General features: G+C 40.0%; 1 protein-coding gene and 1 pseudogene across 1 annotated transcript in view; one reads left to right on the plus strand and one right to left on the minus strand.

Annotated features, from left to right (window-relative positions):
• DNAH7 (dynein axonemal heavy chain 7) overlaps nucleotides 1-24,007 on the plus strand; it is a 301,053-nt gene that overhangs the window by 14,226 nt on the left and 262,820 nt on the right. Inside the window, exon 3 of the mRNA XM_055397140.2 lies at nucleotides 23,169-23,231. Within this exon, the coding sequence (XP_055253115.2) occupies nucleotides 23,169-23,231 (63 nt within the window). The remainder of the gene's footprint in view (nucleotides 1-23,168; nucleotides 23,232-24,007) is intronic.
• Nucleotides 12,017-12,921, minus strand: LOC129537605 (nucleophosmin pseudogene; annotated as a pseudogene).

Consider the following 24,007-nt stretch of genomic DNA (forward strand, 5'->3'; position numbering starts at 1 on the left):
ACATCATTTACAAGCAAATTCTCCAATTTTGGAACTGGGCAGCCTTCCATTTGTTGACAGTTTTCTTTGCTATGCAAAAGCATCTTAGTTTGATGTAGCTCCACTTGTTTATTTTTGCTTTTGTTTCCCTTGCCTGAGGAGACATAGAAAAAAAAAAAAAAATATATATATATATATATATCTCACTAAGTTCAGTTCAGTTCAGTCGCTCAGTAGTGTCCGACTCTTTGTGACCCCACAAATTGTAGCACGCCAGGCCTCCCTGTCCATCACCAACTCCCGGTGTTCACCCAAACTCATGTGCATCAAGTTGGTGATGCCATCCAGCCATCTTATCCTCTGTTGTCCCTTTTGCCTCCTGCCCCCAATCCCTCCCAGCACCAGGGTCTTTTCCAGTGAGTCAACTCTTCGCATGAGGTGGCCAAAGTATTGGAGTTTCAGCTTTAGCATCAGTCCCTCCAATGAACACCCAGGATTGATCTCCTTTAGAATGGACTGATTGGATCTCCTTGCAGTCCAAGGGACTCTCAAGAGTCTTCTCCAGCACCACAGTTGAAAAGCATCGATTCTTTGGCGATCAGCTTTCTTCACAGTCCAACTCTCACATCCGTACATGACCACAGGAAAAACCATAGCCTTGACTAGACAGACTTTTGTTGGCAAAGTAATATCTCTGCTTTTTAATATGCTATTTAGGTTGGTCATAACTTTCCTTCCAAGGAGTAAGCGTCTTTTAATTTCATGGCTGCAATTAGCATCTGCAGTGATTTTGGAGACCAAAAAATAAAGTCTGACACTGTTTCCACTGTTTTTCCATCTATTTCCCATGAAGTGATGGGACCAGATGCCATGATCTTTGTTTTCTGAATGTTGTGCTTCAAGCCAACTTTTTCACTCTCTTCTTTCACTTTCTTCAAAAGGCTTTGTAGTTCCGCTTCACTTTCTGCCAAAAGAGTGGTGTCATATGCATATCTGAGGTTATTGATATTTCTCCCAGCAATCTTGATTCCAGCTTGTGCTTCCTCCAGCCCAGCATTTCTCATGATGTACTCTGCATATAAGTTAAATAAGCAGGGTGACAGTATACAACCTTGATCTACTCCTTTTCCTATTTGGAACCAGTCTGTTGTTCCATGTCCAGTTCTAACTGTTGCTTCCTGACCTGCATATAGGTTTCTCAAAAGGCAGGTCAGGCGGTCTGGTATTCCCATCTCTTTCAGAATTTTCCACAGTTTATTGTGATCCACACACTAAGACTGATGTCAAAAGGCATGCTACCTATGGTTTCTTCTAGAAGTTTTATGGTTTCAGATCTTGTATTTATGTCTTTAAATACATTTTGAGTTTTTCTTTTATTTTGTGTGAGAAAGTAGTCCTGTTTGGTTCTTTTGCATATAGCTGTTCAGTTTCCTAATATTGTTTATTGAAGAGACTGCCTTTACCCATTGCATATTTTTGCCTCCTTTGCTGTAGATTAATTGAATGTTGTTTCAATTGAATGCACTGTAAAACTGCAATAGTCAAAAACAGACATACAATGCAATTTGAAATAAAGGAGTGTGATACCTCTAGCTTTGTTTTTCTCTAGATTGTTTTGGCTCTTCAGGGTCTTTTGTGTTTCCACATAAAATAATTCTTCCAATACATGATATTGGGAGTCAGAGATACTGAATAATACCTTATAAACAGAGAAGAAACTTTGAGGTTTAAAATGAGGCAGGCAGAGACGCGAGAGACGCCCGGCTCCGGAGGCGCAGATGCAGACGCGAGAGACGCCGGCTCCGGCGGCGCAGACGCAGACGCGAGAGACGCCCGGCTCCCAGCGGCGCAGATGCAGACGCGGGAGACGCCCGGCTCCGGCGGCGCAGACGCAGATGCGAGAGACGCCCGGCTCCGGGGCAACCGACTACGTGCAGAATCATGGCTGAGAGGAGCTGCCCCGCGCCCAGGGTTAGGGCGGTAGCCGAGAGGAGCTGTACCACGTCCAGGAGGCGGTGGCTGCTTGGGCACCGGAGGGCCAAGAGGAGCTGATCCACATTCAAAGCAGGAGGGGCGGCCTTGAGGAGATACCCCCTCGTCCAAGGTAAGGTACAGCGGCTGCACCTTGCTGGAGCAGTTGGGAAGAGATACTCCACGACCAAATGGAATATAAGAATCCAGTGTTCTGGGGAGGAAGGAACAAGATGGCGGAGGGATAAGATGGCGAGACCACTCTCTCCCCCACAAATTCATCAAAAGAACATTTGAACGCGGAGTAAAGTCCACAAAACAACTTCTGAATACTGGCAGAGGACATCAGGCTCCCAGAAAAGCAGCCCATTGTCTTCTAAAGGAGAGAGAAGAATTCCAGCTCCACCCACCAGAATACTGACACATGCTTCCCTAACCAGGGAACCCGGACAAGTCACCCGTCCAACCCCACACACAGTGAAGAAACTACATAATAAAGAGAACTCCACAAACTGCAAGAAGAGGGAAAGGCCACCCCAAGCAAAGCAATATAAACAAGATGAAGAGGCAGAGAAATACCCAGCAAGTAAAGGAACAAGAGAAATGCCCACCAACACAAACAAAAGAAGAAGATATAGGGAATTTACCTGATAAAGAATTTCAAATTTTGATGGTGAAAATGATTCAAAATCTTGAAAGCAAAATAGAGTTACAGATAAATAACCTGGAGAAAAGGATTGAGAAGATGGAAGAAAGATTTAATAAGGACTTAGAAGAAATAAAAAAGAGTCAATATACAATGAATAATGCAATAGATGAGATCAGAAACACTCTGGAGGGAACAAACAATAGAATAACAGAGGCAGAAGACAGGATAAGCGAGCTAGAAGATAGAATTGTAGAAATAAATGAAACAGAGCGGAAAAAAGAAAAACGAATTAAAAGAAATGAGGACAATATTAGAGACCTCTGGGACAATGTTAAACGCTCCAACATTCGAATCATAGGAGTCCCAGAAGAAGAAGACAAAAAGAAAGACCATGAGAGAATACTTGAGGAGATAATAGTTGAAAACTTCCCTAAAATAGGGAAAGAAATAATCACCCAAGTCCAAGAAACCCAGAGAGTCCCCAACAGGATAAACCCAAGGCGAAATACTCCAAGACACATATTAATCAAATTAACAAAGATCAAACACAAAGAACAAATATTAAAAGCAGCAAGGGAAAAGAAGCAAATAACACATAAGGGGATTCCCATAAGGATAACAGCTGATCTTTCAACAGAAACTCTTCAGGCCAGAAGGGAGTGGCAAGACATACTTAAAGTGATGAAAGAAAATACCCTACAGCCCAGATTATTATACCCAGCAAGGATCTCATTCAAATATGAAGGAGAAATCAAAAGCTTTACAGACAAGCAAAAGCTGAGGGAATTCAGCCTCACCAAACCAGCTCTCCAACAAATGCTAAAGGATCTTCTCTAGACAGGAAACACAGAAAGAGTGTATAAACTTGAACCCAAAGCAATAAAGATGGCTACGGGATCGTACTTATCAATAATTACCTTAAACGTAAATGGGTTGAAATTTTCAAAAAGGCTAGGAAACAATTCTCATAGCCATCAATAGTTCAGTGTTGAGTTCATGAATAGTTTTTAAAGTTTGGGACAAATTGTAGTATTTGCTATTTGAAGTAATATTTGTAATTGGCATATTACGATGTAACATTGGTCTTCATTTCCAACTTAAAATGCCTAAAAATGTCTAACAGGTTTTTAGATTTGTGGATTTTAGTTGAAATGTATTTTATGATGTTACTAAACCTGCAGAAATATTGAAATATTTCAGAGAACTTATTCACTGTACATTTAATTTATTTTATTTATAAAAGTTATGAACTGTAGAAAGTTTTACTTGTTGGGTCAAATGCTTGTTGCTTCAAATGCTTGTTGCATTTGAAGTGCTAGTTACAAGAAAATCAAATACCTTCAGTGTATAAATGCTATTAAGTTTTTAAAGGACTCTGGAGTATAAGTAAGTTTGTTTAAAGAAATTTAGTCTATTCAACTTGAATCAGCTCTGTCAAACATTAATTAAAAGCCTCATTTAAAAAAAATAAATAAATAAATAATGGTGGTGGGAGGGAGGGTTGGGAAGCTGGCTGGAGGTGGAGGTGGTGAAGTTTATAAATCTAATTAAAAATGAAGTTGCATTTCCATTTTCCAAAACCACCCATCCACCAGCGTACTGTGTCACTAGACATTATGTACAATTTTACTTTGCGACAGAAACCATTACATTTAAAAATTCATTACAGCAAGGTTAGTTAGACACATGATGGATGCATCTTTAATCCTGCCATATATTATTACAGTTAAAATGTAAATGATGAAAAATATTTTGTGCTTATCAGCATTTATGTGGAAATGTGTTTTACAGTGATATATGGTGTTATATTTCTATTATTGTGATGAGAAAGAAAGCAATACAAAAAGATGAAGTGTTTATTAAAACATGAAAAAAAATAAAGAAATAAATGGTTTTGCAGCACTGAAGAGATTATAGAAAGTAAATAAGCTAGATCAAACCTGTTTTATGTAGTAATTTTATAGTTTATTTTAATTATTTCAGTTGTAAAATATTGTTATACTGTTAATTAGTTCTGATTGTTCATATTAAACTATTGAAATGCAAAAAATAAATAATTTAATTAAAAAAATAAATAAAATGAGGCAGACAATTCATAAAGTGCAGTTAGGAAGTATATTGTGGGTAGCTTACACACAGCCAGGAAATATTGAACAAATGATCTAGAGGCATTCACAGGTGCACTTAGAACCACTGAAAGGGTTCAGGGGAGTTTAACAGGACCAAAGCTAAAGATAGAATCTGACTACTAGAGAGAAGCATGTCCACATAGATGGGAACTGGGGATTTTTCCTACACTTGGATGTCTTATGACCATTAAACATCTGTGTCAGCAAAAACATATCTCCAGTTTTCAGGTATCAGACGAAGACCAAGGTAACAGTTGAATGGGAATCCATCTGGTTTAGGCATATTCCTTGTGAATTAGGCTAAAGCTTAATCATGTATAAAGGAGAGGGGATTGGACAGTGGGCCTAAGACAGAGTTGACAAAAAGGAGTTAGTTTGGTCCAGTCACACTCATAAGCATGGTGTATCTTTCCATTTCTTTGTCTTCAGTTTCTTATCAGTGTCTTGCAGTTTCCAAGTACAAGTCTTCTGCCTCCTTAGATTTATTCTTGTATATTTTATTCTTTCATTGCATTGTAAAAGGATTGTTTACTTAAATTCTCTTTCTGATAGTTTTTTAGTGTATAGAAACAGCAGATTTCTGTATTTATTTTGTATTCTGCAACTTTACCAAATTCATTGAGTTTTAGTAATTTTTTAGTAGCATTTTTACAATTTTCTATACATAGTATCATATCGTCTGCAAATAGTGAGTTTCCATTCTTCCTTTCCAATTAGGATTTCTTTTCTTGTCTGATTGTTGTGGTTAGAGCTTCAAATACTATGTGGAATAAAAGTGGAGAGAGTGGGCAACCTTGTCTTTTTCCTAATCTTTAAGGAAGTTCTTTCAGTTTTTTACTGTTGAGTATGATGTTAGCTGATTCCTAGAAGGTCTATGTTCACTCTTGCCATCTCCTGTTTGACCACTTCCAATTTGCCTTGAATCATGGACCTAACATTCCAGGTTCCTATGCAATATTGCTCTTTACAGCACCGGATCTTGCTCCTATCACCAGTCATATCCACAACTGGGTATTGGTTTTGCTTTTGCTCCATCCCTTCATTCCTTCTAGAGTTATTTCTCCACTGATCTCCAGTAGCATACTGGGCACCTACTGACCTGGGGAATTCCGCATTCAGTATCCTATCATTTTGCCCTTTGATACTGTTCATGGGGTTCTCAAGGCGAGTATACTGAAGTGGTTTGCCATTCCCTTCTCCAGTGGACCACATTCGGCTGTGGTCCATGTGATCAGATCGACTAGTTCTGGAATGGGTGAATTTAACTCAGATGACCATTATATTTACTACTGTGGGCAAGAATCCCTTAGAAGAAATGGAGTAGCCATCATGGTCAACAAAAGAGTCCGAAATGCAGTACTTGGATGCAGTCTTAAAAATGACAGAATGATTTCTGTTCATTTCCAAGGCAAACCATTCAATATTACAGTAATCCAGGCCTATGCCCCAACGTTGAAGAAGCCGAAGTTGAACGGTTCTATGAAACCTACAAGACCTTTTAGAACTAACACCCAAAAAAGATGTCCTTTTCATTATAGGGGACTGGAATGCAAAAGTAGGAAGTCAAGAAACACCTGGAGTAACAGGCTAATTTGGCCTTGGAGCATGGAATGAAGCAGGGCAAAGGCTAATAGAGTTTTGTCAAGAGAATGCACTGGTCATAGCAAACACCCTCTTCCAACAACACAAGAGAAGACTCTACACATGGACATCACCAGATGGTCAACACCGAAATCAGATTGATTATATTCTTTGCAGCCAAAGATGGAGAAGTTCTATACAGTTAGCAAAAACAAGACCAGGAGCTGACTATGGCTCAGATCATGAACTCCTTATTGCCAAAATCAGACTTAAATTGAAGAAAGTAGGGAAAACCACTAGACCATTCAGGTACGACCTAAATCTAATCCCTTATGATTATACAGTGGAAGTGAGAAATAGATTTAAGGGATTGGATCTGATAGATAGACTGCCTGATAAACTCTGGACGGAGGTTCGTGACATTGTACAGGAGACAGGGACCAAGACCATCCCCATGGAAAAGAAATGCGAAAAAGCAAAATGGCTGTCTGAGGAGGCCTTACAAATAGCTGTGAAAAGAAGAGAGGCAAAAAGCAAAGGAGAAAAGGAAAGATATAAGCATCTGAATGCAGAGTTCCAAAGAATAGCAAGGAGAGATAAGAAAGCCTTCCTCAGCGATCAATGCAAAGAAATAAAGGAAAACAACAGAATAGGAAAAACAAGAGATCTCTTCAAGGAAATTAGAGATTCCAAGGGAACAGTTCATGTAAAGATGGGCTCGATAAAGGACAGAAATGGTATGGACCTAACAGAAGCAGAAGATATTAAGAAGAGGTGGCAAGAATACACAGAAGAACTGTACAAAAAAGATCTTCACGACCAAGATAGTCATAATAACGTGATCACTGACCTAGAGTGGAATGTGAAGTCAAGTGGACCTTAGAAAGCATCACTACAAACAAAGCTAGTGGAGGTGATGGAACTCCAGTTGAGCTATTTCAAATCTTGAAAGATGATGCTGTGAAAGTGCTGCACTCAATATGCCAGCAAATTTGGAAAACTCAGCAGTGGCCACAGGACTGGAAAAGGTCAGTCTTCATTCCAATCCCAAAGAAAGGCAATGCCAAAGAATGCTCAAACTACCCCACAATTGCACTCATCTCACACGCTGGATTTTTACATCTATGTTCATCAGTGATATTGACCTAATTTTCTTTTTTGTGGTGTCCTTGACTGGGTTGGTTATCAGGGTGATACTGGCTTCATTGTAATGAGTTTGGAAGTGTTCCTTCTGCAATTTTTTGGAATAGTTTGAGAAAATGGGTGCTGATTCTTCTTTAAATGTTTGGTAGAATTGACTTGTGAAGCTCCTAGTCCAGGATATTTTTTGGAAGAATTTTTGTTTTATCACTGATTCAGTTTCATTACTGGTAATTGGTCTGTTTAAATTGTCTATTTCTTCCTGATTAAATCTTGGGAGATTGCACATTTCGAGGAATTTGTCCATTTTATTGGCATGTAACAGTTCATAGTAATCTCTTGTGATCCTTTGTATTTCTGTGGTATAAGTTATAACTTATTTTTTATTTCTGATTTTATTTGGGCCTTTATTTATATATTTCTTGATGAATTTGGCTAAAGTTTGATCAATTTTATCTTTTCAAAGATAAAAATTCTTAGTTTCATTGATTCTTTCTATTTTTTTTTTTTTAGTCTCTGTTTTGTAAAGGTCTGTCTAGTCAAAGCTATGGTTTTTCCAGTAGTCATGTATAGATTGACAGTTGGACTATAAAGAAAGCTGAGTGCCAAAGAGTTGATGCTTTTGAACTGTGGTGTTGGAGAACACTCTTGAGAATCCCTTGGACTGCAAGGAGAGCAAATCAGTTCATCCTAAAGGAAATCAGTCCTGAATATTCATTGGAAGGACTGATGCTGAAGCTGAAACTCCAATATTTTTGCCACCTGATGTAAGAACTGACTCATTTGAAAAGACCATGATGCTGGGAAAGACTGAAGGCAGGAGGAGAAGGGGACAGAGGATGAGATGGTTGGATGGAATCACTGATGCAATGGACATGAGTTTGAGTAGGCTTCGGGAGTTGGTGATGGACAGGGAAGCCTGGCATGCTGCAGTCCATGGGGTCACAAAAATTTGTACATGACTGAGCAACTGAACCACTTTGTATATTTCTGCTCTGATCATTGGGATTTTTTTTCTTTCTACTAATTTTGGGTTTATTCCTTTTCTATCATTTAGGTATAAGGTTAGGTTGTTGATGGAGGTTTTCTTATTTCCTGAGGTAGGCTTGTATTGCTATAAACCTCTCTCTTAGAATTGCTTTTTCTGTGTTTCATAGATTTTGGATTGTGTTTTCATTTTCATTAGTCTCTAGGTACTTTTTATTTCCTCTTTGATTTCTTTAGTGGCTCATTGATTGTTTAGTAGCATATTGTTTAGCTTCCATGTGTTTGTGGGGTTTTCTTTCAGGTTTTTTCCCTTATAGTTGATTTCTAGACTCCTACAGTTAGGATCAGAAAAGATGCTTGATATGATTTCATTCTTCTTTAAGTTATAGAAACTTGTTTTGTGGCCTAGCATGTGATCTATCCTGGCAAATGTTCCATATGCACTTGGAAAGAATGTGTATTCTGCTGCTTTTGGTTGGAGTGTTCTATATATATGATCTATTAAGTCCATCTTGTCTAATGTATTATTTAAGGCCAGTGTCTGCTTATTACTTTTTCTGTCTGGATGATCTGTCTATTGATTAAGTCAGGTCTTAAAGTTCCCTACTATTATTCTATTATCATTATTTTCAATTTCACTATTTTACCTTTTAGTCTTCCTTCTAGTTTTGTAAGTGGTTGATCTTTCTTTACTGTGTATTGCCTTTACCAATGAGATTTTTTTCCTTTCGTAATTTTCATATTTCAGTTAGAGAACTCCCTTTAACGTTCTTATAAAGTCAGTTTTGTGATGCTGAACTCTTTTTAGTTTTGCTTGTATGTAAAAGTGATCTCTCATTCAAATCTGAATGATGACTTTGCCACATAGAGTATTCTTGGTTATAGGCTTTTCCCCCCTTTCATCCATTTAACTGTATCATGCCACCCCTCTTCTGGCTTGCAGAATTTCTGCTGAAAAGTCAGTTGATAGGCTTATGAAAGTTCCCTTGTCTGTAACTAGTTGCCTTTCCCTTGGTGCTTTTAATATTCTGTCTATCTTTAATTTTTTTCTGTTTTAATTTACAGTGTGTAATGTTGAAGCCCTCTCTTTGGGTTGATCTTGTTTGAAACTCTCTGTGCTTCTTGGACCTGGATGTCTATTTCCTTTCCCAGATTAAGAAAGTTTTTGGCTATTATGTCTTCAAATGTGTTCTCTTCTTTCTCTTTTATTCTGGGACCCCTATAATGTGAGTGTTGGTAAATTTAATGTTGTCCTGGAGGTCTCTTAAACTCCTTATTGAAAACTTTTTTGTTTCAGCTTGAGTGATTTCCATTATTCTGTCATCGAGTGTTGATCTATTCCTCTATATCATCTGTCTCCTAATTTTGCCTAATTCTGTATTTTTATTTTTCTATATAATTGGTAAGTTGGATACTTTCCCCAGCCTTGAAGAAGTGGCCTTATGTAGGAGATGCCCTATGGGACCCAGCAGCATGCTCATCTCTGGTCACCAGAGCTCAGTGCTCTAGGGTGCCCTCTGTGTGGGCTGTGTGGACCCTTCTGCCATGGCAGGCTGACTACTGACTACCTCCACTCCAGACTGATTGGTTGCCAGGCCCTTTAAAGTATGGAGGCTGCCAGCAACTGGCGGACAGGGCTGGGTCATGAGAAGGCTGGTTGCACAGCTCCAGGAAGTCCTGGAGCTAGTGCCAGCCCACTGGTGGGTGGAGTTGGGTCTTGAGGGGGGGCTGGCTGCAAGTCTTGGTGTCCCAGAGCTAATATCAGCCTACTTGTGGGCAAGATGCCAGGACGAAGGGTATTCCTGGGACTGGTGCTCACTTGCTGTTGAGTGAGCCGGTGTAATGTTGCCAGTGCCGGTCCACTGGTGGTTGGAGTTACATCTCAGGGTCTCTGGCTTTGAGGGTTCCAGAGTTGCTGTTGGCCCCACTGGTGGGTGAGGCCAGGTCCCAGTGCTAATGCTGGGTCCCTGGTGGGTAGAGCCAGTTCTTGGTGTGTCTGTCTGCAAGGTCCAGGATCTGAGAGCTGGTGTGAGTGATGAGAGCTGCCTGATGGTGAGTGGTCCAGTTCCTGGGCCCCTCTGATGGGTAGGGCCAAATTTCTAGGTAGCTGGGAGCTGAAAGGGGTTGATGGCATCTAGTCTGCTGGTGAGTGAGGCTGTGTACCAGTGTTAGTAAGCTAGAGGGAGGCTTCTACAACAGCACTTACTAGCACCAATGTCCTTATGGTAGAATGAGCCCCCCAAAATGGCTGTCACAAGCATCTGTGTCTCCAAGTTGAGTCCCAGTTGCCTCCTTCCTCTCTGGAAGGCTGTCTGGTGTCAGTAAGTGGGTCTGACTTAGGCTCCTTTCAAATTATTGCTTCTTCCCTGGGTCTTGGAGCGTGTGAGATTTTGCCTGTATCCTTTAAGAGTAAAGTCTGGTTTCCGAGAGCCTTCTGGCTCTTCCAAAAGCAAGTGTGTTGGCCTTTAAAGCCAAACATTCCGGGGTCTTGTCTTCCTGGTTGGAGGACCCCTGGGCTGGAGAGCCTCATACAGAGCTCAAAGAGATTCCTTCAGGAGAATCTCTGCAATTGAGATTATTCTCCCTTTTGTGGGTCACTTTCCCAGGGGTATGAGTCTTGACTATGTAACATCTCTGTCCCTCATACATGTCTTATTGTGTCTTATTGTGGTTTCTTCTTTATATCTTTAGTTTCAGAATATGTTTCTATAAGTCTTCAAGTCAACTCTGTAAGACTGAATTATTAGTAGGCTAAGATGGAGCAGATTAACAGTATAGGAGAGCAGGATAAATATATACACAGATTATATTTCAGATAGAATTTAAACAATAAGAGAATTACCAAAGGAGTGCTATACATATTAAAAAATTGCTCACCTGCAACTGGAGGTTTTTTTAAAATAAATTTAGTATTGGTCTTGAAGAAAGTGTTGATTTTAACAGGGATATTGAGGGACACATTGGTGGCTCTGTTAGGGTACTTAATACTAGCTGAAATAACAGACAGACCCTCAAATCTCAAAGACTTAATCTAACAGAGATTACGCCTTGATCATGTAGTCAGATGAGAGTCAGTTAGCAATCTTTCGCCTTATAGCAACACTGGCAGAAACACTTGCCTCCTCACTGGCTGTGGCAGGAATGAGAGCATTATGAATGAGGCACACCTCTTCTTAAACTACCTGATGTGGTGGTCACTTTTCATTGGCTGACTAGAGTTATAAGGCTATGAAGTAACTATAACAGATGCTGAGAACTGAAAAGTTTAGAGCATATTGAGGAGGCTTCGAAAACCAAGATGAAGACTTGTGTTTATTTTTTTTTAAATACTGAGTTTATTTCACATGTATATTTTTGTCTCCCCACCATTTCCATCTGTCTGACCCACCGCTACTACTATTCCTATCATAACATTCCATACATACTTAAAATCAAGCAAAGGATCGAGTTCCATCTTTAAAAACTAAACAGGCATTTTGGGCAACACATGCTTGGCCATGGAACGTGGACAATATTTATCAGACACGGTTAGGAAAAGTTCTCACTCTGCATTATAAACAGGACAGCCAGATATCAACTGTTACAGAAATGAAATAAGATGGAAAATTTTTAACAAACTGTTTAAACTATTTTCTTAAAGAGACTTCCTCCACTGCCAGAGATCTTGAATAGCCTCCTGGTTAGTCATCTGGAAACAATTCTTCACATAATTGATAAACTTGGCTTCCACTTTGGGAAGGGAACCACCTTTTTCTATACTTGCTTGCATTTTTGCTTTAATGTCTTCTACAGAGCTAGGTCCTTTTGATGTTTTAGATGTTTTTTCCTGTTTTTTGAAGGATTCTTGACCTTTTGATCTTGGTGTTGACGGTTTTGAGTCTTTCCCATTTTGGTTTGATCTTTGTGCATATTTGGCTGGAGTATCTCATACAGATTTCTTTACTAGAGTTTTTCTTCAACTTCCTCATCAAAATCGTCATCATCATCATCACCATCTTCATTTTCATCAGCAAGCTTTACTTTTTTCTGGGGAACCTTGCTACCACTTCCAGGAGCAGAACGCTTTCCAGATATACTTAGGAGTTTCACATCCTCCTCTTCTTCATCTTCTGACTCTGCATCTTTCTCCACAGCTACAAAGTGCTGTCCACTGATATGCACAGGCCCTGAACCACACTTCAACCGTAAGACCACAGGTGGTGTAATTGCAAAGCCTGCAAGAGAAACCGTTGGCTGTACAGACATTTTCAAAGTTGCCAGTGTTACTTTAATTGGACTGCCTTCATAATTCATCGCCTCTGCTTCAACAATGTGTAACTCATCCTTTGCTCCAGCCCCAAAACTGACCATTCTTAAAGATAACTGGTGCTCATTTTCATCATTATCCACCTTGAAGTGATAATCTCTGTCAGCCTTTAGTTCACAACCAAAAAGATAGTTCTGGGGCCTCAAGGGGCTCATGTCCATGTCCATTGACTCCTCCATGGGTTGGCGGCATGCACTTATGTGGGAGAGAAGCCGGATGAAATTAAACGACTACTATTCTAATGAGCAGCCGTGCAGGACGGACTCACACCAGGGAAAGCTGTGTTTACTTTAATACAGGGCCTTTTGATCTTTCTGACCAGGGAGCAGAGGTTCAGAGCTGTGTCTTAATGTGACCTTCAGTTACTAGCATTTTCTGTAAATCAAGGTCCATTATCTCCTATTGCTTGGTTTATTAAAGGCTGTTGAACTAACGTCAGTAATGACTCTAGTTTCCTTCTCACTGATGTTATTTATTGCAACCAGGATGGTTAATACTCCTTTGTGTGTCATTGCGTGATAAATACCATGATGGTGTAATTTATCACGCAAACTTTTATGCCATTGAGGGTGAAAGTGCTACTGCTAATGCTTAGGTACGAGGTGTGAATTGGGACTGTCTCCAGCAAACCGGGACTGGAGGTTACTCCAAGAGGAGACAGTGATGGTTCTCTTCTGCCAGCCAGGCCAACCAAGCCTCCAAGGCCATGTCTCCTATAATATAGCATCAACCCCCGTCCAGCCCTTTCTTGCCCTTGCTTTACATCTCTACTCAAACAAAACATCTGAAAAGAGGCCTTGCTACCGTAATCTAACCAAGTGCTTCTCTGTCTTTCCCCACTATATCCCTTTACTCAGTTTTATTGTTTCCTTTGCACTTATTGCTTCCTGAAATTGTGTTATATTTATTCGGAAGTAGCTATCTCTACGGAGAAGGCAATGGCAAGCCACTCCAGTACTCTTGCCTAGAAAATCCCATGGATGGAGGAGCCTGGTAGGCTGCAGTCCGTGGGGTCGCTAAGGGTCGGACATGACTGAGCGACTTCACTTTCACTTTTCACTTTCACACATTGGAGGAGGAAATGGCAGCCCACTCCAGTGTTCTTGCCTGGAGAATCCCAGGGACGGGGGAGCCAGGTGGACTTCCGTCTATGGGATCGCACAGAGTTGCACACGACTGAAGTGACTTAGCAGCAGCAGCAGCAATCTCTATCCCCACTAGAATGTCAGTTCCACCAGGGGAGGGACTTTGTTTTGTCCATGGGTATATATCCAGTGCCTTAAAGAGAGCTCGATACATGGTAGGAATTCAGTAAATCATTGTCTAATAAGAGAATTGTCATACTTTCTACTTCACCATCAACCCCAATATCCCCTCCTAAGTCATCATTTGTGCTACTCCCTCTGGTTTTAGTAAGCTTGTTGCTGCTACTCTGGGAGATGCAGTTGAGACTCGAGGCTAAGTTTCCATCTTTTCTCATTTTTGAAGTTTCTTTGAATACTCTGTTCCACACCATCTCCTATCCTGCATGAAAGCATATAATTTTTAATACTGACTTAACTGAGTACTTTGTGGAAGCAGAGAATACCTCACTGAAAAAGTCCTCATGGAGTCTTCCCTGATGGCCCAGTCATTAAAAATCTGCTTTGCAATGCAGGGGATGTGGGCTCAATCCCTGGTCAGGAACTAAGACCCCACATTCCCCAGAGCAACTAAGCCACTGTGCCACTACTAGAGAATCCATGCACCACAATGAAAGATCCTGTATGATGCAACAAATACCCGATGCAGAAAAATAAATATTTTTTTAAAAAGTCCTCATGTATACAATACTCACAAAAGTGGTGTACTACTTACCTCACAGGGCTATAAAGAGAACTGAAAGAGGTAATTTTTGTAAACTTCTTAATACATAGCACATGGTGTGATCAATATAAAATATATTCTTATCAATATAAAGATTGACAAGATAAAATTTTTTGTACTTTGTACTGTGTCTTCAAAATCTATGTATTTTACTGTTTAACACATCTCACTTCATATGAGCCATATTTCAAGTGGTCAATGGCTCCAGGTGGCTAATGGGTGCTGTTTTGGATAGTGTAGCTGAAAACATAGAAATAGCAGACATAAAACCATTCCTTTTGGGACTATGGGAGAGTGGCTCAGGGAAGAGACTTGGACGATATATTCCTTCTCCAAAGCCTACATTAAGATCTCTTGGAGAGGAAATGGCTGTGGCCCACCTGGGTGCCAAAGGCATTTGCTGAAGTTTTTGTTTTTTTTTTTTTATTCAGGGCGCCTACTTTGTTTTATTTTATTATTTTTATTTTACAATATTATATTGGTTGGTTTTGCCATACATTGACAAGAATTCGCCCCAGGTTTACATAAGTTCCCCCTCCTGAACTCCCCTCCCACCTCCCTCCTCCCTTTATCCTCCCTCTGGGTCATCCCCGCACGCCAGCCCAGAGCATCCTATAACATGCATCGACCCTGAACTAGTGATTCGTTTCACATATGACAACATACGTGTTTCAATGCCATTCTCCCAAATCATCCCATCCTCACCCTCTCCCACAGAGTCCCAAAGACTGTTCTATACATCTGTGTCTCTTTTACTGTCTCGTATACAGGGTTATCATTTGCATCTTTCTAAATTCCATATATATGCGTTAGTATACTGTATTGGTGTTTTTCTTTCTGGCTTACTTCACTCTGTATAATAGGCTCCAGTTTCATCCACCTCATTAGAACTGATTCAAATGTATTCTTTTTAATGGCTGAATAATACTCCATTGTGTATATGTACCAAAGCTTTCTTATCCATTCGTCTGCAGATGGACATCTAGGTTGCTTCCATGTCCTGGCTATAATAAACAGTGCTGCAATGAACATTGGAGTACATGTGTCTCTATCAATTCTGGTTTCCTCGGTGTGTATGCCCAGGAGTGCGATTGCTGGATCATATGGCAGTTCTATTTCCAGTTTTTTGAGGAACCTCCACACTGTTCTCCATAGTGGCTGTACTAGTTTGCATTCCCACCAATAGTGTAAGAGGGTTCCTTTCTCTCCACATCCTCTCCAGCATTTATTGCATGTGGACTTTTGGATAGCAGCCATTCTGACTGGTGTGAAATGGTATCTCATTGTGGTTTTGATTTGCATCTCTCTGATTATGAGGGATGTTGAGGATTTTTTCATGTGTTTGTTAGCCATGTTTATGTCTTCTTTGGAGAAATGTCTGTTTAGTTTTTTGGCCCATTTTTTGATTGGGTCATTTATTTTTCTGAAATTGAGCTGCAGGAGCGGCTTGTATATTTTGGAGATTAATCCTTTATCAGTTGCTTCATTTGCTATTATTTTCTCCCATTCTGAAGGCTGTCTTTTCACCTTTCTTATAGTTTCCATTGCTGTGCAGAAGCTTTTGATTTTAATTAGGTCCCATTTGTTTATTTCTGCTTTCATTTCCAATATTCTGGGAGGTGGGTCATGGAGGATCCTGCTGTGATTTATGTCAGAGAGTGTTTTGCCTACGTTCTCCTCTAGGAGTTTTATAGTTTCTGGTCTTACATTTAGCTCTCTAATCCATTTTGAGTTTATTTTTGTGTATGGTGTTAGGAAGTGTTCTAGTTTCATTCTTTTACAAGTGGCTGACCAGTTTTCCCAGCACCACTTGTTAAAGAGACTGTCTTTTCTCCATGTTATATTCTTGCCTCCTTTGTCAAAGATAAGGTGTCCATAGGTGCTTGGATTTAGCTCTGGGCTTTCTATTTTGTTCCATTGATCTATATTTCTGTCTTTATGCCAGTACCATACTGTCTTGATGACTGTGGCTTTGTAGTAGAGCCTGAAGTCTGGCAGGTTAATTCCCCCAGTTCCATTTTTCTTCCTCAAGATTGCTTTGGCTATTCGAGGTTTTTTGTATTTCCATACAAATTGTGAGATTATTTGTTCTAGTTCTGTGAAAAATATCGTTGGTAGCTTGATAAGGATTGCATTGAATGTATAAATTACTTTGGTAGTATGCTCATTTTTACAATATTTATTCTTCCAATCCATGAACATGGTATATTTCTCCATCTATTAGTGTCCTCTTTGATTACTTTCAGTAGTGTTTTATAGTTTTCTACGTACAAGTCTTTGTTTCCTTAGGTAGATATATTCCTAAGTATTTAATTCTTTTCGTTGCAACAGTGAATGGAATAGTTTCCATAATTTCTCTTTCTATTTTCTCATTATTAGTGTATAGGAATGCAAGGGATTTCTGTGTGTTGATTTTATATCCTGCAATGTTACTGTAATCACTGATTAGCTCTAGTAGTTTTCTGGTAGAGTCTCTAGGGTTTTCTGTGTAGAGGATCATGTCATCAGCGAACAGTGAAAGTTTTACTTCTTCTTTTCCAATTTGGATTCCTTTTATGTCTTTTTCTGCTCTGATTGCTGTGGCCAAAACTTCCAGAACTATGTTGAATAGTAGTGGTGAGAGTGGGCACCCTTGTCTTGTTCCTGACTTTAGAGGAAATGCTTTCAGTTTTTCACCATTGAGGATAATGTTTGCTGTGGGTTTGTCATATATAGCTTTTATTATGTTGAGGTATGTCCCTTCTATTCCCACTTTCTGGAGGGTTTTTATCATAAATGGATGTTGAATTTTGTCAAAGGCTTTCTCTGCATCTATTGAGATAATCATATGATTTTTATTTTTCAGTTTGTTAATGTGGTGTATTACGTTGATTGATTTGCGGATATTGAAGAATCCTTGCATTCCTGGGATAAAGCCCACTTGGTCATGATGTATGATCTTCTTAATGTGTTGTTGGATTCTGATTGCTAGAATTTTGTTAAGGATTTTTGCATCTATGTTCATCAGTGATATTGGCCTGTAGTTTTCTTTTTTTGTGGGGTCTTTACCAGGTTTTGCGATTAGGGTGATGGTGGCCTCATAGAATGAGTTTGGAAGTTTCCCTTCCTCAGCAATTTTCTGGAAGAGTTTGAGTAGAATAGGTGTTAGCTCTTCTCTAAATTTTTGGTATAATTTGACTGTGAAGCCGTCTAGACCTGGGCTTTTGTTTGCTGGAAGATTCCTGATTACAGCCTCTAGTTCCGTGCTTATGATGGGTCTGTTCAGATTTTCTATTTCTTCCTGGTTCAGTTTTGGAAAGTTGTACTTTTCTAGGAATTTGTCCATTTCTTCCAGGTTATTCATTTTATTGCCATATAATTGCTGATAGTATTCTCTAATAATCCTTTGTATTTCTGTGTTGTCAGTTGTGATCTCTCCATTTTCATTTCTAATTTTATTGATTTGGTTCTTCTCCCTTTGTTTCTTGATAAGTCTGGCTAGTGGTTTGTCAATTTTATTTACCTTCTCAAAGAACCAGCTTTTGGCTTTGTTGATTTTTGCTATGGTCTCTTTTGTTTCTTTTGCATTTATCTCTGCCCTAATTTTTACGATTTCTTTCCTTCTACTGACCCTGGGGTTCTTCATTTCTTCCTTTTCTAGTTGCTTTAGATGTAGAGTTAGGTTATTTAGTTGACTTTTTTCTTGTTTCTTGAGGTGTGCCTGTATTGCTATGAACTTCCCCCTTAGCACTGCTTTTACAGTGTCCCAGAGGTTTTGGGTTGTTGTGTTTTCATTTTCATTAATTTCTATGCATATTTTGATTTCTCTTTTGATTTCTTCTATGATTTGTTCATTATTCAGCAGCGTGTTGTTCAGCCTCCATATGTTGGCATTTTTAATAGTTTTTCTCCCGTAATTGAGATCTAATCTTACTGCATTGTGGTCAGAAAAGATGCTTGGAATGATTTCAATTTTTTTGAATTTACCAAGGTTAGATTTATGGCCTAGGATGTGATCTATCCTGGAAAAGGTTCCATGTGCGCTTGAGAAAAAGGTGAAATTCATTGTTTTGGGGTGAAATGTCCTATAGAGATCTATTAGGTCTAACTGGTCTATTGTATCATTTAAAGTTTGTGTTTCCTTGTTAATTTTCTGTTTAGTTGATCTATCCATAGGTGTGAGTGGGGTATTAAAATCTCCCACTATTATTGCATTATTGTTAATTTCCCCTTTCATACTTCTTAGTAATTGTCTTACATATTGCAGTGCTCCTATGTTGGGTGCATAAATATTTATAATTGTTGTATCTTCATCTTGGATTGATCCTTTGATCATTATGTAGTTTCCTTCTTTGTCTCTTTTCACAGCCTTTGTTTTAAAGTCTATTTTATCTGATATGAGTATTGCTACTCCTGCTTTCTTTTGGTCTCTATTTGCATGGAATATCTTTTTCCAGCCCTTCACTTTCAGTCTGTATGTGTCCCTCGTTTTGAGGTGGGTCTCTTGCAGACAACATATATGGGGTTCTTGTTTTTGTATCCATTCAGCCAGCCTTTGTCTTTTGGTTGGGGCATTCAACCCATTTACGTTTAAGGTAATTATTGATAAGTATGATCCCGTAGCCATTTTATTTATTGCTTTGGGTTCAAGTTTATACACCCTTTCTGTGTTTCCTGTTTAGAAAAGATCCTTTAGCATTTGTTGGAGAGCTGGTTTGGTAATGCTGAATTCTCTCAGCTTTTGCTTGTCTGTAAAGCTTTTGATTTCTCCTTCATATTTGAATGAGATCCTTGCTGGGTACAGTAGTCTGGGCTGTAGGTTATTTTCTTTCATCACTTTAAGTATGTCTTGCCATTCCCTCCTGGCCTGTAGAGTTTCTGTTGAGAGATCAGCTGTTATCCTTATGGGAATCCCCTTGTGTGTTATTTGCTGTTTTTCCCTTGCTGCTTTTAATATTTGTTCTTTGTGTTTGATCTTTGTTAATTTGATTAATATGTGTCTTGGAGTATTTCGCCTTGGGTTTATCCTGTTGGGGACTCTCTGGGTTTCTTGGACTTGGGTGATTATTTCTTTCCCTATTTTAGGGAAGTTTTCAACTATTATCTCCTCAAGTATTCTCTCATGGTCTTTCTTTTTGTCTTCTTCTTCTGGGATTCCTATGATTCGAATGTTGGAGTGTTTAACATTGTCCCAGAGGTCTCTAATATTGTTCTCATTTCTTTTAATTTGTTTTTCTTTTTTCCTCTCTGTTTCATTTATTTCTACAATTCTATCTTCTAGCTCGCTTATCCTGTCTTCTGCCTCTGTTATTCTACTGTTTGTTCCCTCCAGAGTGTTTCTGATCTCATCTATTGCATTATTCATTGTATATTGACTCTTTTTTATTTCCTCTAAGTCCTTATTAAACCTTTCTTCCATCTTCTCATTCCTTTTCTCCAGGTTATTTATCTGTAACTCCATTTTGCTTTCAAGATTTTGAATCATTTTCACCATCAAAATTCGAAATTCTTTATCAGGTAGATTCCCTATATCTTCCTCTTTTGTTTGTGTTGGTGGGCATTTCTCTTGTTCCTTTACTTGCTGGGTATTTCTCTGCCTCTTCATCTTGCTTATATTGCTTTGCTTGGGGTGGCCTTTCCCTCTTCTGGCCGTTTGTGGAGTTCTCTTTATTATGTAGTTTCCTCGCTGTGTGTGGGGTTGGACAGGTGACTTGTCCAGGTTCCCTGGTTATGGAAGCTTGTGTCAGTGTTCTGGTGGGTGGAGCTGGATTTCTTCTCTCTGGAGTGCAATGAAGTGTCCAGTAATGAGTTATGAGATGTCAGTGGGTTTGGAGTGACTTTGGGCAGCCTGTATATTGAAGCTCAGGGCTAGTTTCCTGTGTTACTGGAGAATTTGTGTGGTATGTCTTGCTCTGGAACTTGTTGACCCTTGGGTGGTGCTTGGTTTTAGTGTAGGTATGGAGATGTTTGATGAGCTCCTATCGATTAATGTTCCCTGGAGTCAGGAGTTCTCTGGTGTTCTCAGGATTCGGGCTTAAGCCTCTTGCCTCTGATTTTTGGTCTTATTTTTGGAGTAGCCTCTAGACGTCTCTATCTGTCGTTTCCAAGGTGGTTCCCTCTGTTTTAGCTTCTGTTTGCTGGTCTCTTCAGTGTCTAATTTCTGCCCTGATACTAGGGGGTGGGTGGACACTTTTTAAGGCTCAGTTGTTAAGTCCTGTTCTGGGAAGGGAGGAACGCTGCAGACGAATATCTCTGGCATCTGTGGGGAGTGCTCGCAGCGTCTCGGTCACACTGGGTTTGCCCCCGCTCACAGCGCGTGTGCTGTCCTAGTCTACACTGCACATGCTCTAGGTTGCTCTGCCGGGAACTGTCCGAGGCCGGTGCTGGGTTGTATGCACTTCCCAGGTCTGAGCTGCTCAAGTTCAGGTTCTCAGGTACTCCACAAAGGCGCAGACTTGGTTGGGCCTGCGTTTTGTGCCTTCCCTGGTCCGAGCAGCTCAGGGGACCAGGTGTTTGGCGAGCGCGGTCTCTGCGACTTATCTCCTCCCCAGTCGCTGCCACTCGGTTTTCTGGGTGTACAACCAGCGCACCTTCTCAGGGGGATATTGACCGGCCCGAGCCCAAGAAGGCCTGATTAGCAACAAGCCTGCCTGCAGTTTGTATCAGATGCCTTTCTTGGGCCGTGGTTGCTCCCTCTGGCTCTGGCTGCCCTCCCTGCCTGTCTCGGCGGGGGATGGGGGATGGGCCGACCGCAGCCGGCTCGCTCTGCTCAGTCCTTTATTCTGTGAGCGGGGCTGGCCGAGTCTTAGGTTAGAGCTTTCCACCTTTTCGTGGGGAAGCTATCCCAGTCTGCTTTGCTCTCCCCAGTTCTCTCAAATTGTTCTCGTGGCATTCAAGCCCAGTCCTCTCGCTAAGCAGTTCAGCCGGCTCCTCCCTGCCCAGCCCCCGCTTGCTAATGGCATATGCAGGCGTCTGCGCTGCTTCTCCGCTGGGAGTTACCGTTTGGCGGGTAATCTATGGGTTTTAAAAAAAATCTTAAAAAAAAAAAAGAGGGTTATGTGGCCCTCTGAGATTCTAAGGCTTGCCACAGATTTGCCAGTGAGAGTGTTTCCTGGTGTTTGGAAACGTCTCTCTTTTTAAAGCCTCCCCTCCCGGGATGGAGCTCCGTCCTTACTTCTTTTGTTTCTCTTTTTATCTTCTATGTTTTTTCCTACCTCCTTTCGAAGACAATGGGCTGCTTTTCTGGGTGCCTGACGTCCTCTGCCAGTATTCAGAAGTTGTTTTGTGGACTTTACTCCACGTTCAAATGTTGTTTTGATGAATTTGTGGGGGAGAGAGTGGTCTCGCCATCCTATTCCTCCACCATCTTGTTCCTTCCGCCTACTTTGTTTTAATAGGGCAACTTTTCATCTTTCCCCTAAAGTTTTCACTTCTGTGTTTAGGGGGCTGGTCACAGAATGGGATGTGATTAGGTTTTAGATTATGACCCAGAACACATATTTAGTCCTTTTGCTGAAGTTTTGTAGGCTTAGGCTGGGAGGTAAGAAAACCATGTGCTTGCATGTGGAAAAATTTGAAAGGAAATCTCCCTCTGTGATGTAAGGGAAACTTTCTAGAAAGCTGTCCTTAGGGATGCCCGTGAAAACCTGCCACCCTGCTGGAGGGGGTCTGCCACTGGGTCAGTCACACTCCACAGGCTGGGAAGGTGCCAATGGACAAGGATGCTAACTGGCAGCCATACCATGGAAACAATGAGAAAAACCCTGGAACCAGAAAGAGAGTCCCCTTCTCTCACAGAGTTGTTTTGATACCCTTTATTAGTTCTGGTTGGCAAAAGACAGATGTTTAGAGTCCTGTTCAAGAATCACAAAGGAGGGCAAAAAGGGTAGACTTGGAGCTGAGAGGCAATAAAATGACCATTAGCAAAAAGAATAACATATATGTATTTTTACATTTATTTATTTTTAATTGAAGGATAATTGCTTTACAATATTGTATTGGTTTCTGCCATACATCAACGTGAATTAGCACAACTTATATTATCTGCTTTACAGATGGAAGTATGATTCTCAACAGTGCCTTCTCTTACCTAAGTGAAATTACTACCATGGAATCATACTCTACTCAAAGTATCAGCACTTTTTCCTGAGAGTTGCTGCTAAAAAGTACGTTACTTCCAGTAACTTTAGGATACGTTAACCTGAATACACTGTCAGCTTAGTAAGTGGAGCATTCTGGTTATCAGAGGACAAAAATGGTGATAAAATTTTAGTGATAGAGAAAGGAGATGGAGCAGAGTAAGCCCTGGATACTAACTAGATTCAGATAAATTCCAAGGAGATGACGTAATGGACAAGAGGCTTTGCACATTTTTAAAGCTTTCTGATAGGTATTGTTGGATACCACTTTCCTTTCTTGCCTTGCCATATTCCAAGACAAACATTGAGAATTAAAAAAAAATAGTAGAGTATGTCTTTGAATGAACATTTTGGATACTAAGTGCTTTACTCTAAAATTTGATTGTGAGAATAAGTTTTAGCTCTAACAGAGTAAACCTTTTCTTTTTTTTTTTTGCATGTAGGATAAATCAGCCAGCAAAGAAAAACCTAAGACACCAGGAAGAATTCTACCACAATTGGCTACGGTAATTTACGTGTACACTCCCATTGGGTTTTAGCCCTTTTAAAAATGTTTATTAGTTTTCAAACTCATAAATAACTGAATTTATGATTTTGAATTTTGTGCTTAATTTGATTATTTTCTGATTGAGAAACTCTGAAAGTGAAAGTAAAGTCGTTCAGTCGTGTCCGACTCTGCGACCCCATGGACTGTAGCCTACCAGGCTCCTCCGTCTGTGGGATTCTCCAGCAAGAGTACTGGAGTGGGTTGCCGTTTAGGAAAATTAACTATCTAAATAAATGTAATCCATAATTTCCTACTATTCTTTACTGAATATTTGAGTATTCTGGATAGAAGTGTTTCCAAGGTGGTCTAGCAGAAAATATTTCAGTATTGGAATTAGGGAGTAAAGCTGGGGGTTCCGTCTTGTCACTAATGGCTCTGCCATCTAAGGGAGTTAAGCCTTAGATCTCTGAGCCTCAGTTTCTGAGTTTGAAAGTAAGAAGGGTTAATGATTTTTGAGATGCATCTTCCAACACTGAAATTTACCATCTTTTTAAAATTTATCATTATGAATATAAATTGTCATTGTTCTGTGGAAGAGGCAGTTAACAAACATTTTCAGTTGACAAGTACTGGGAAAGATATACTTGACTGTAATAAATTTTTCCATTTAGTAGTTATATTGAATTTAATGACATTTAGTGTGTTCTTGTAACTCCTGGAAGTCGAGCTTAAGTGGAGGTTCAGTGCAAATAATGTTTTTTTTTAATTGTGATAAAATATACATAACATACAACT

The sequence above is a fragment of the Moschus berezovskii genome, chromosome 2 (assembly GCF_049115385.1).
Source record: "Moschus berezovskii isolate FMDL1 chromosome 2, NW_MosBer_1.0, whole genome shotgun sequence".
NCBI lineage: Eukaryota > Metazoa > Chordata > Mammalia > Artiodactyla > Moschidae > Moschus > Moschus berezovskii.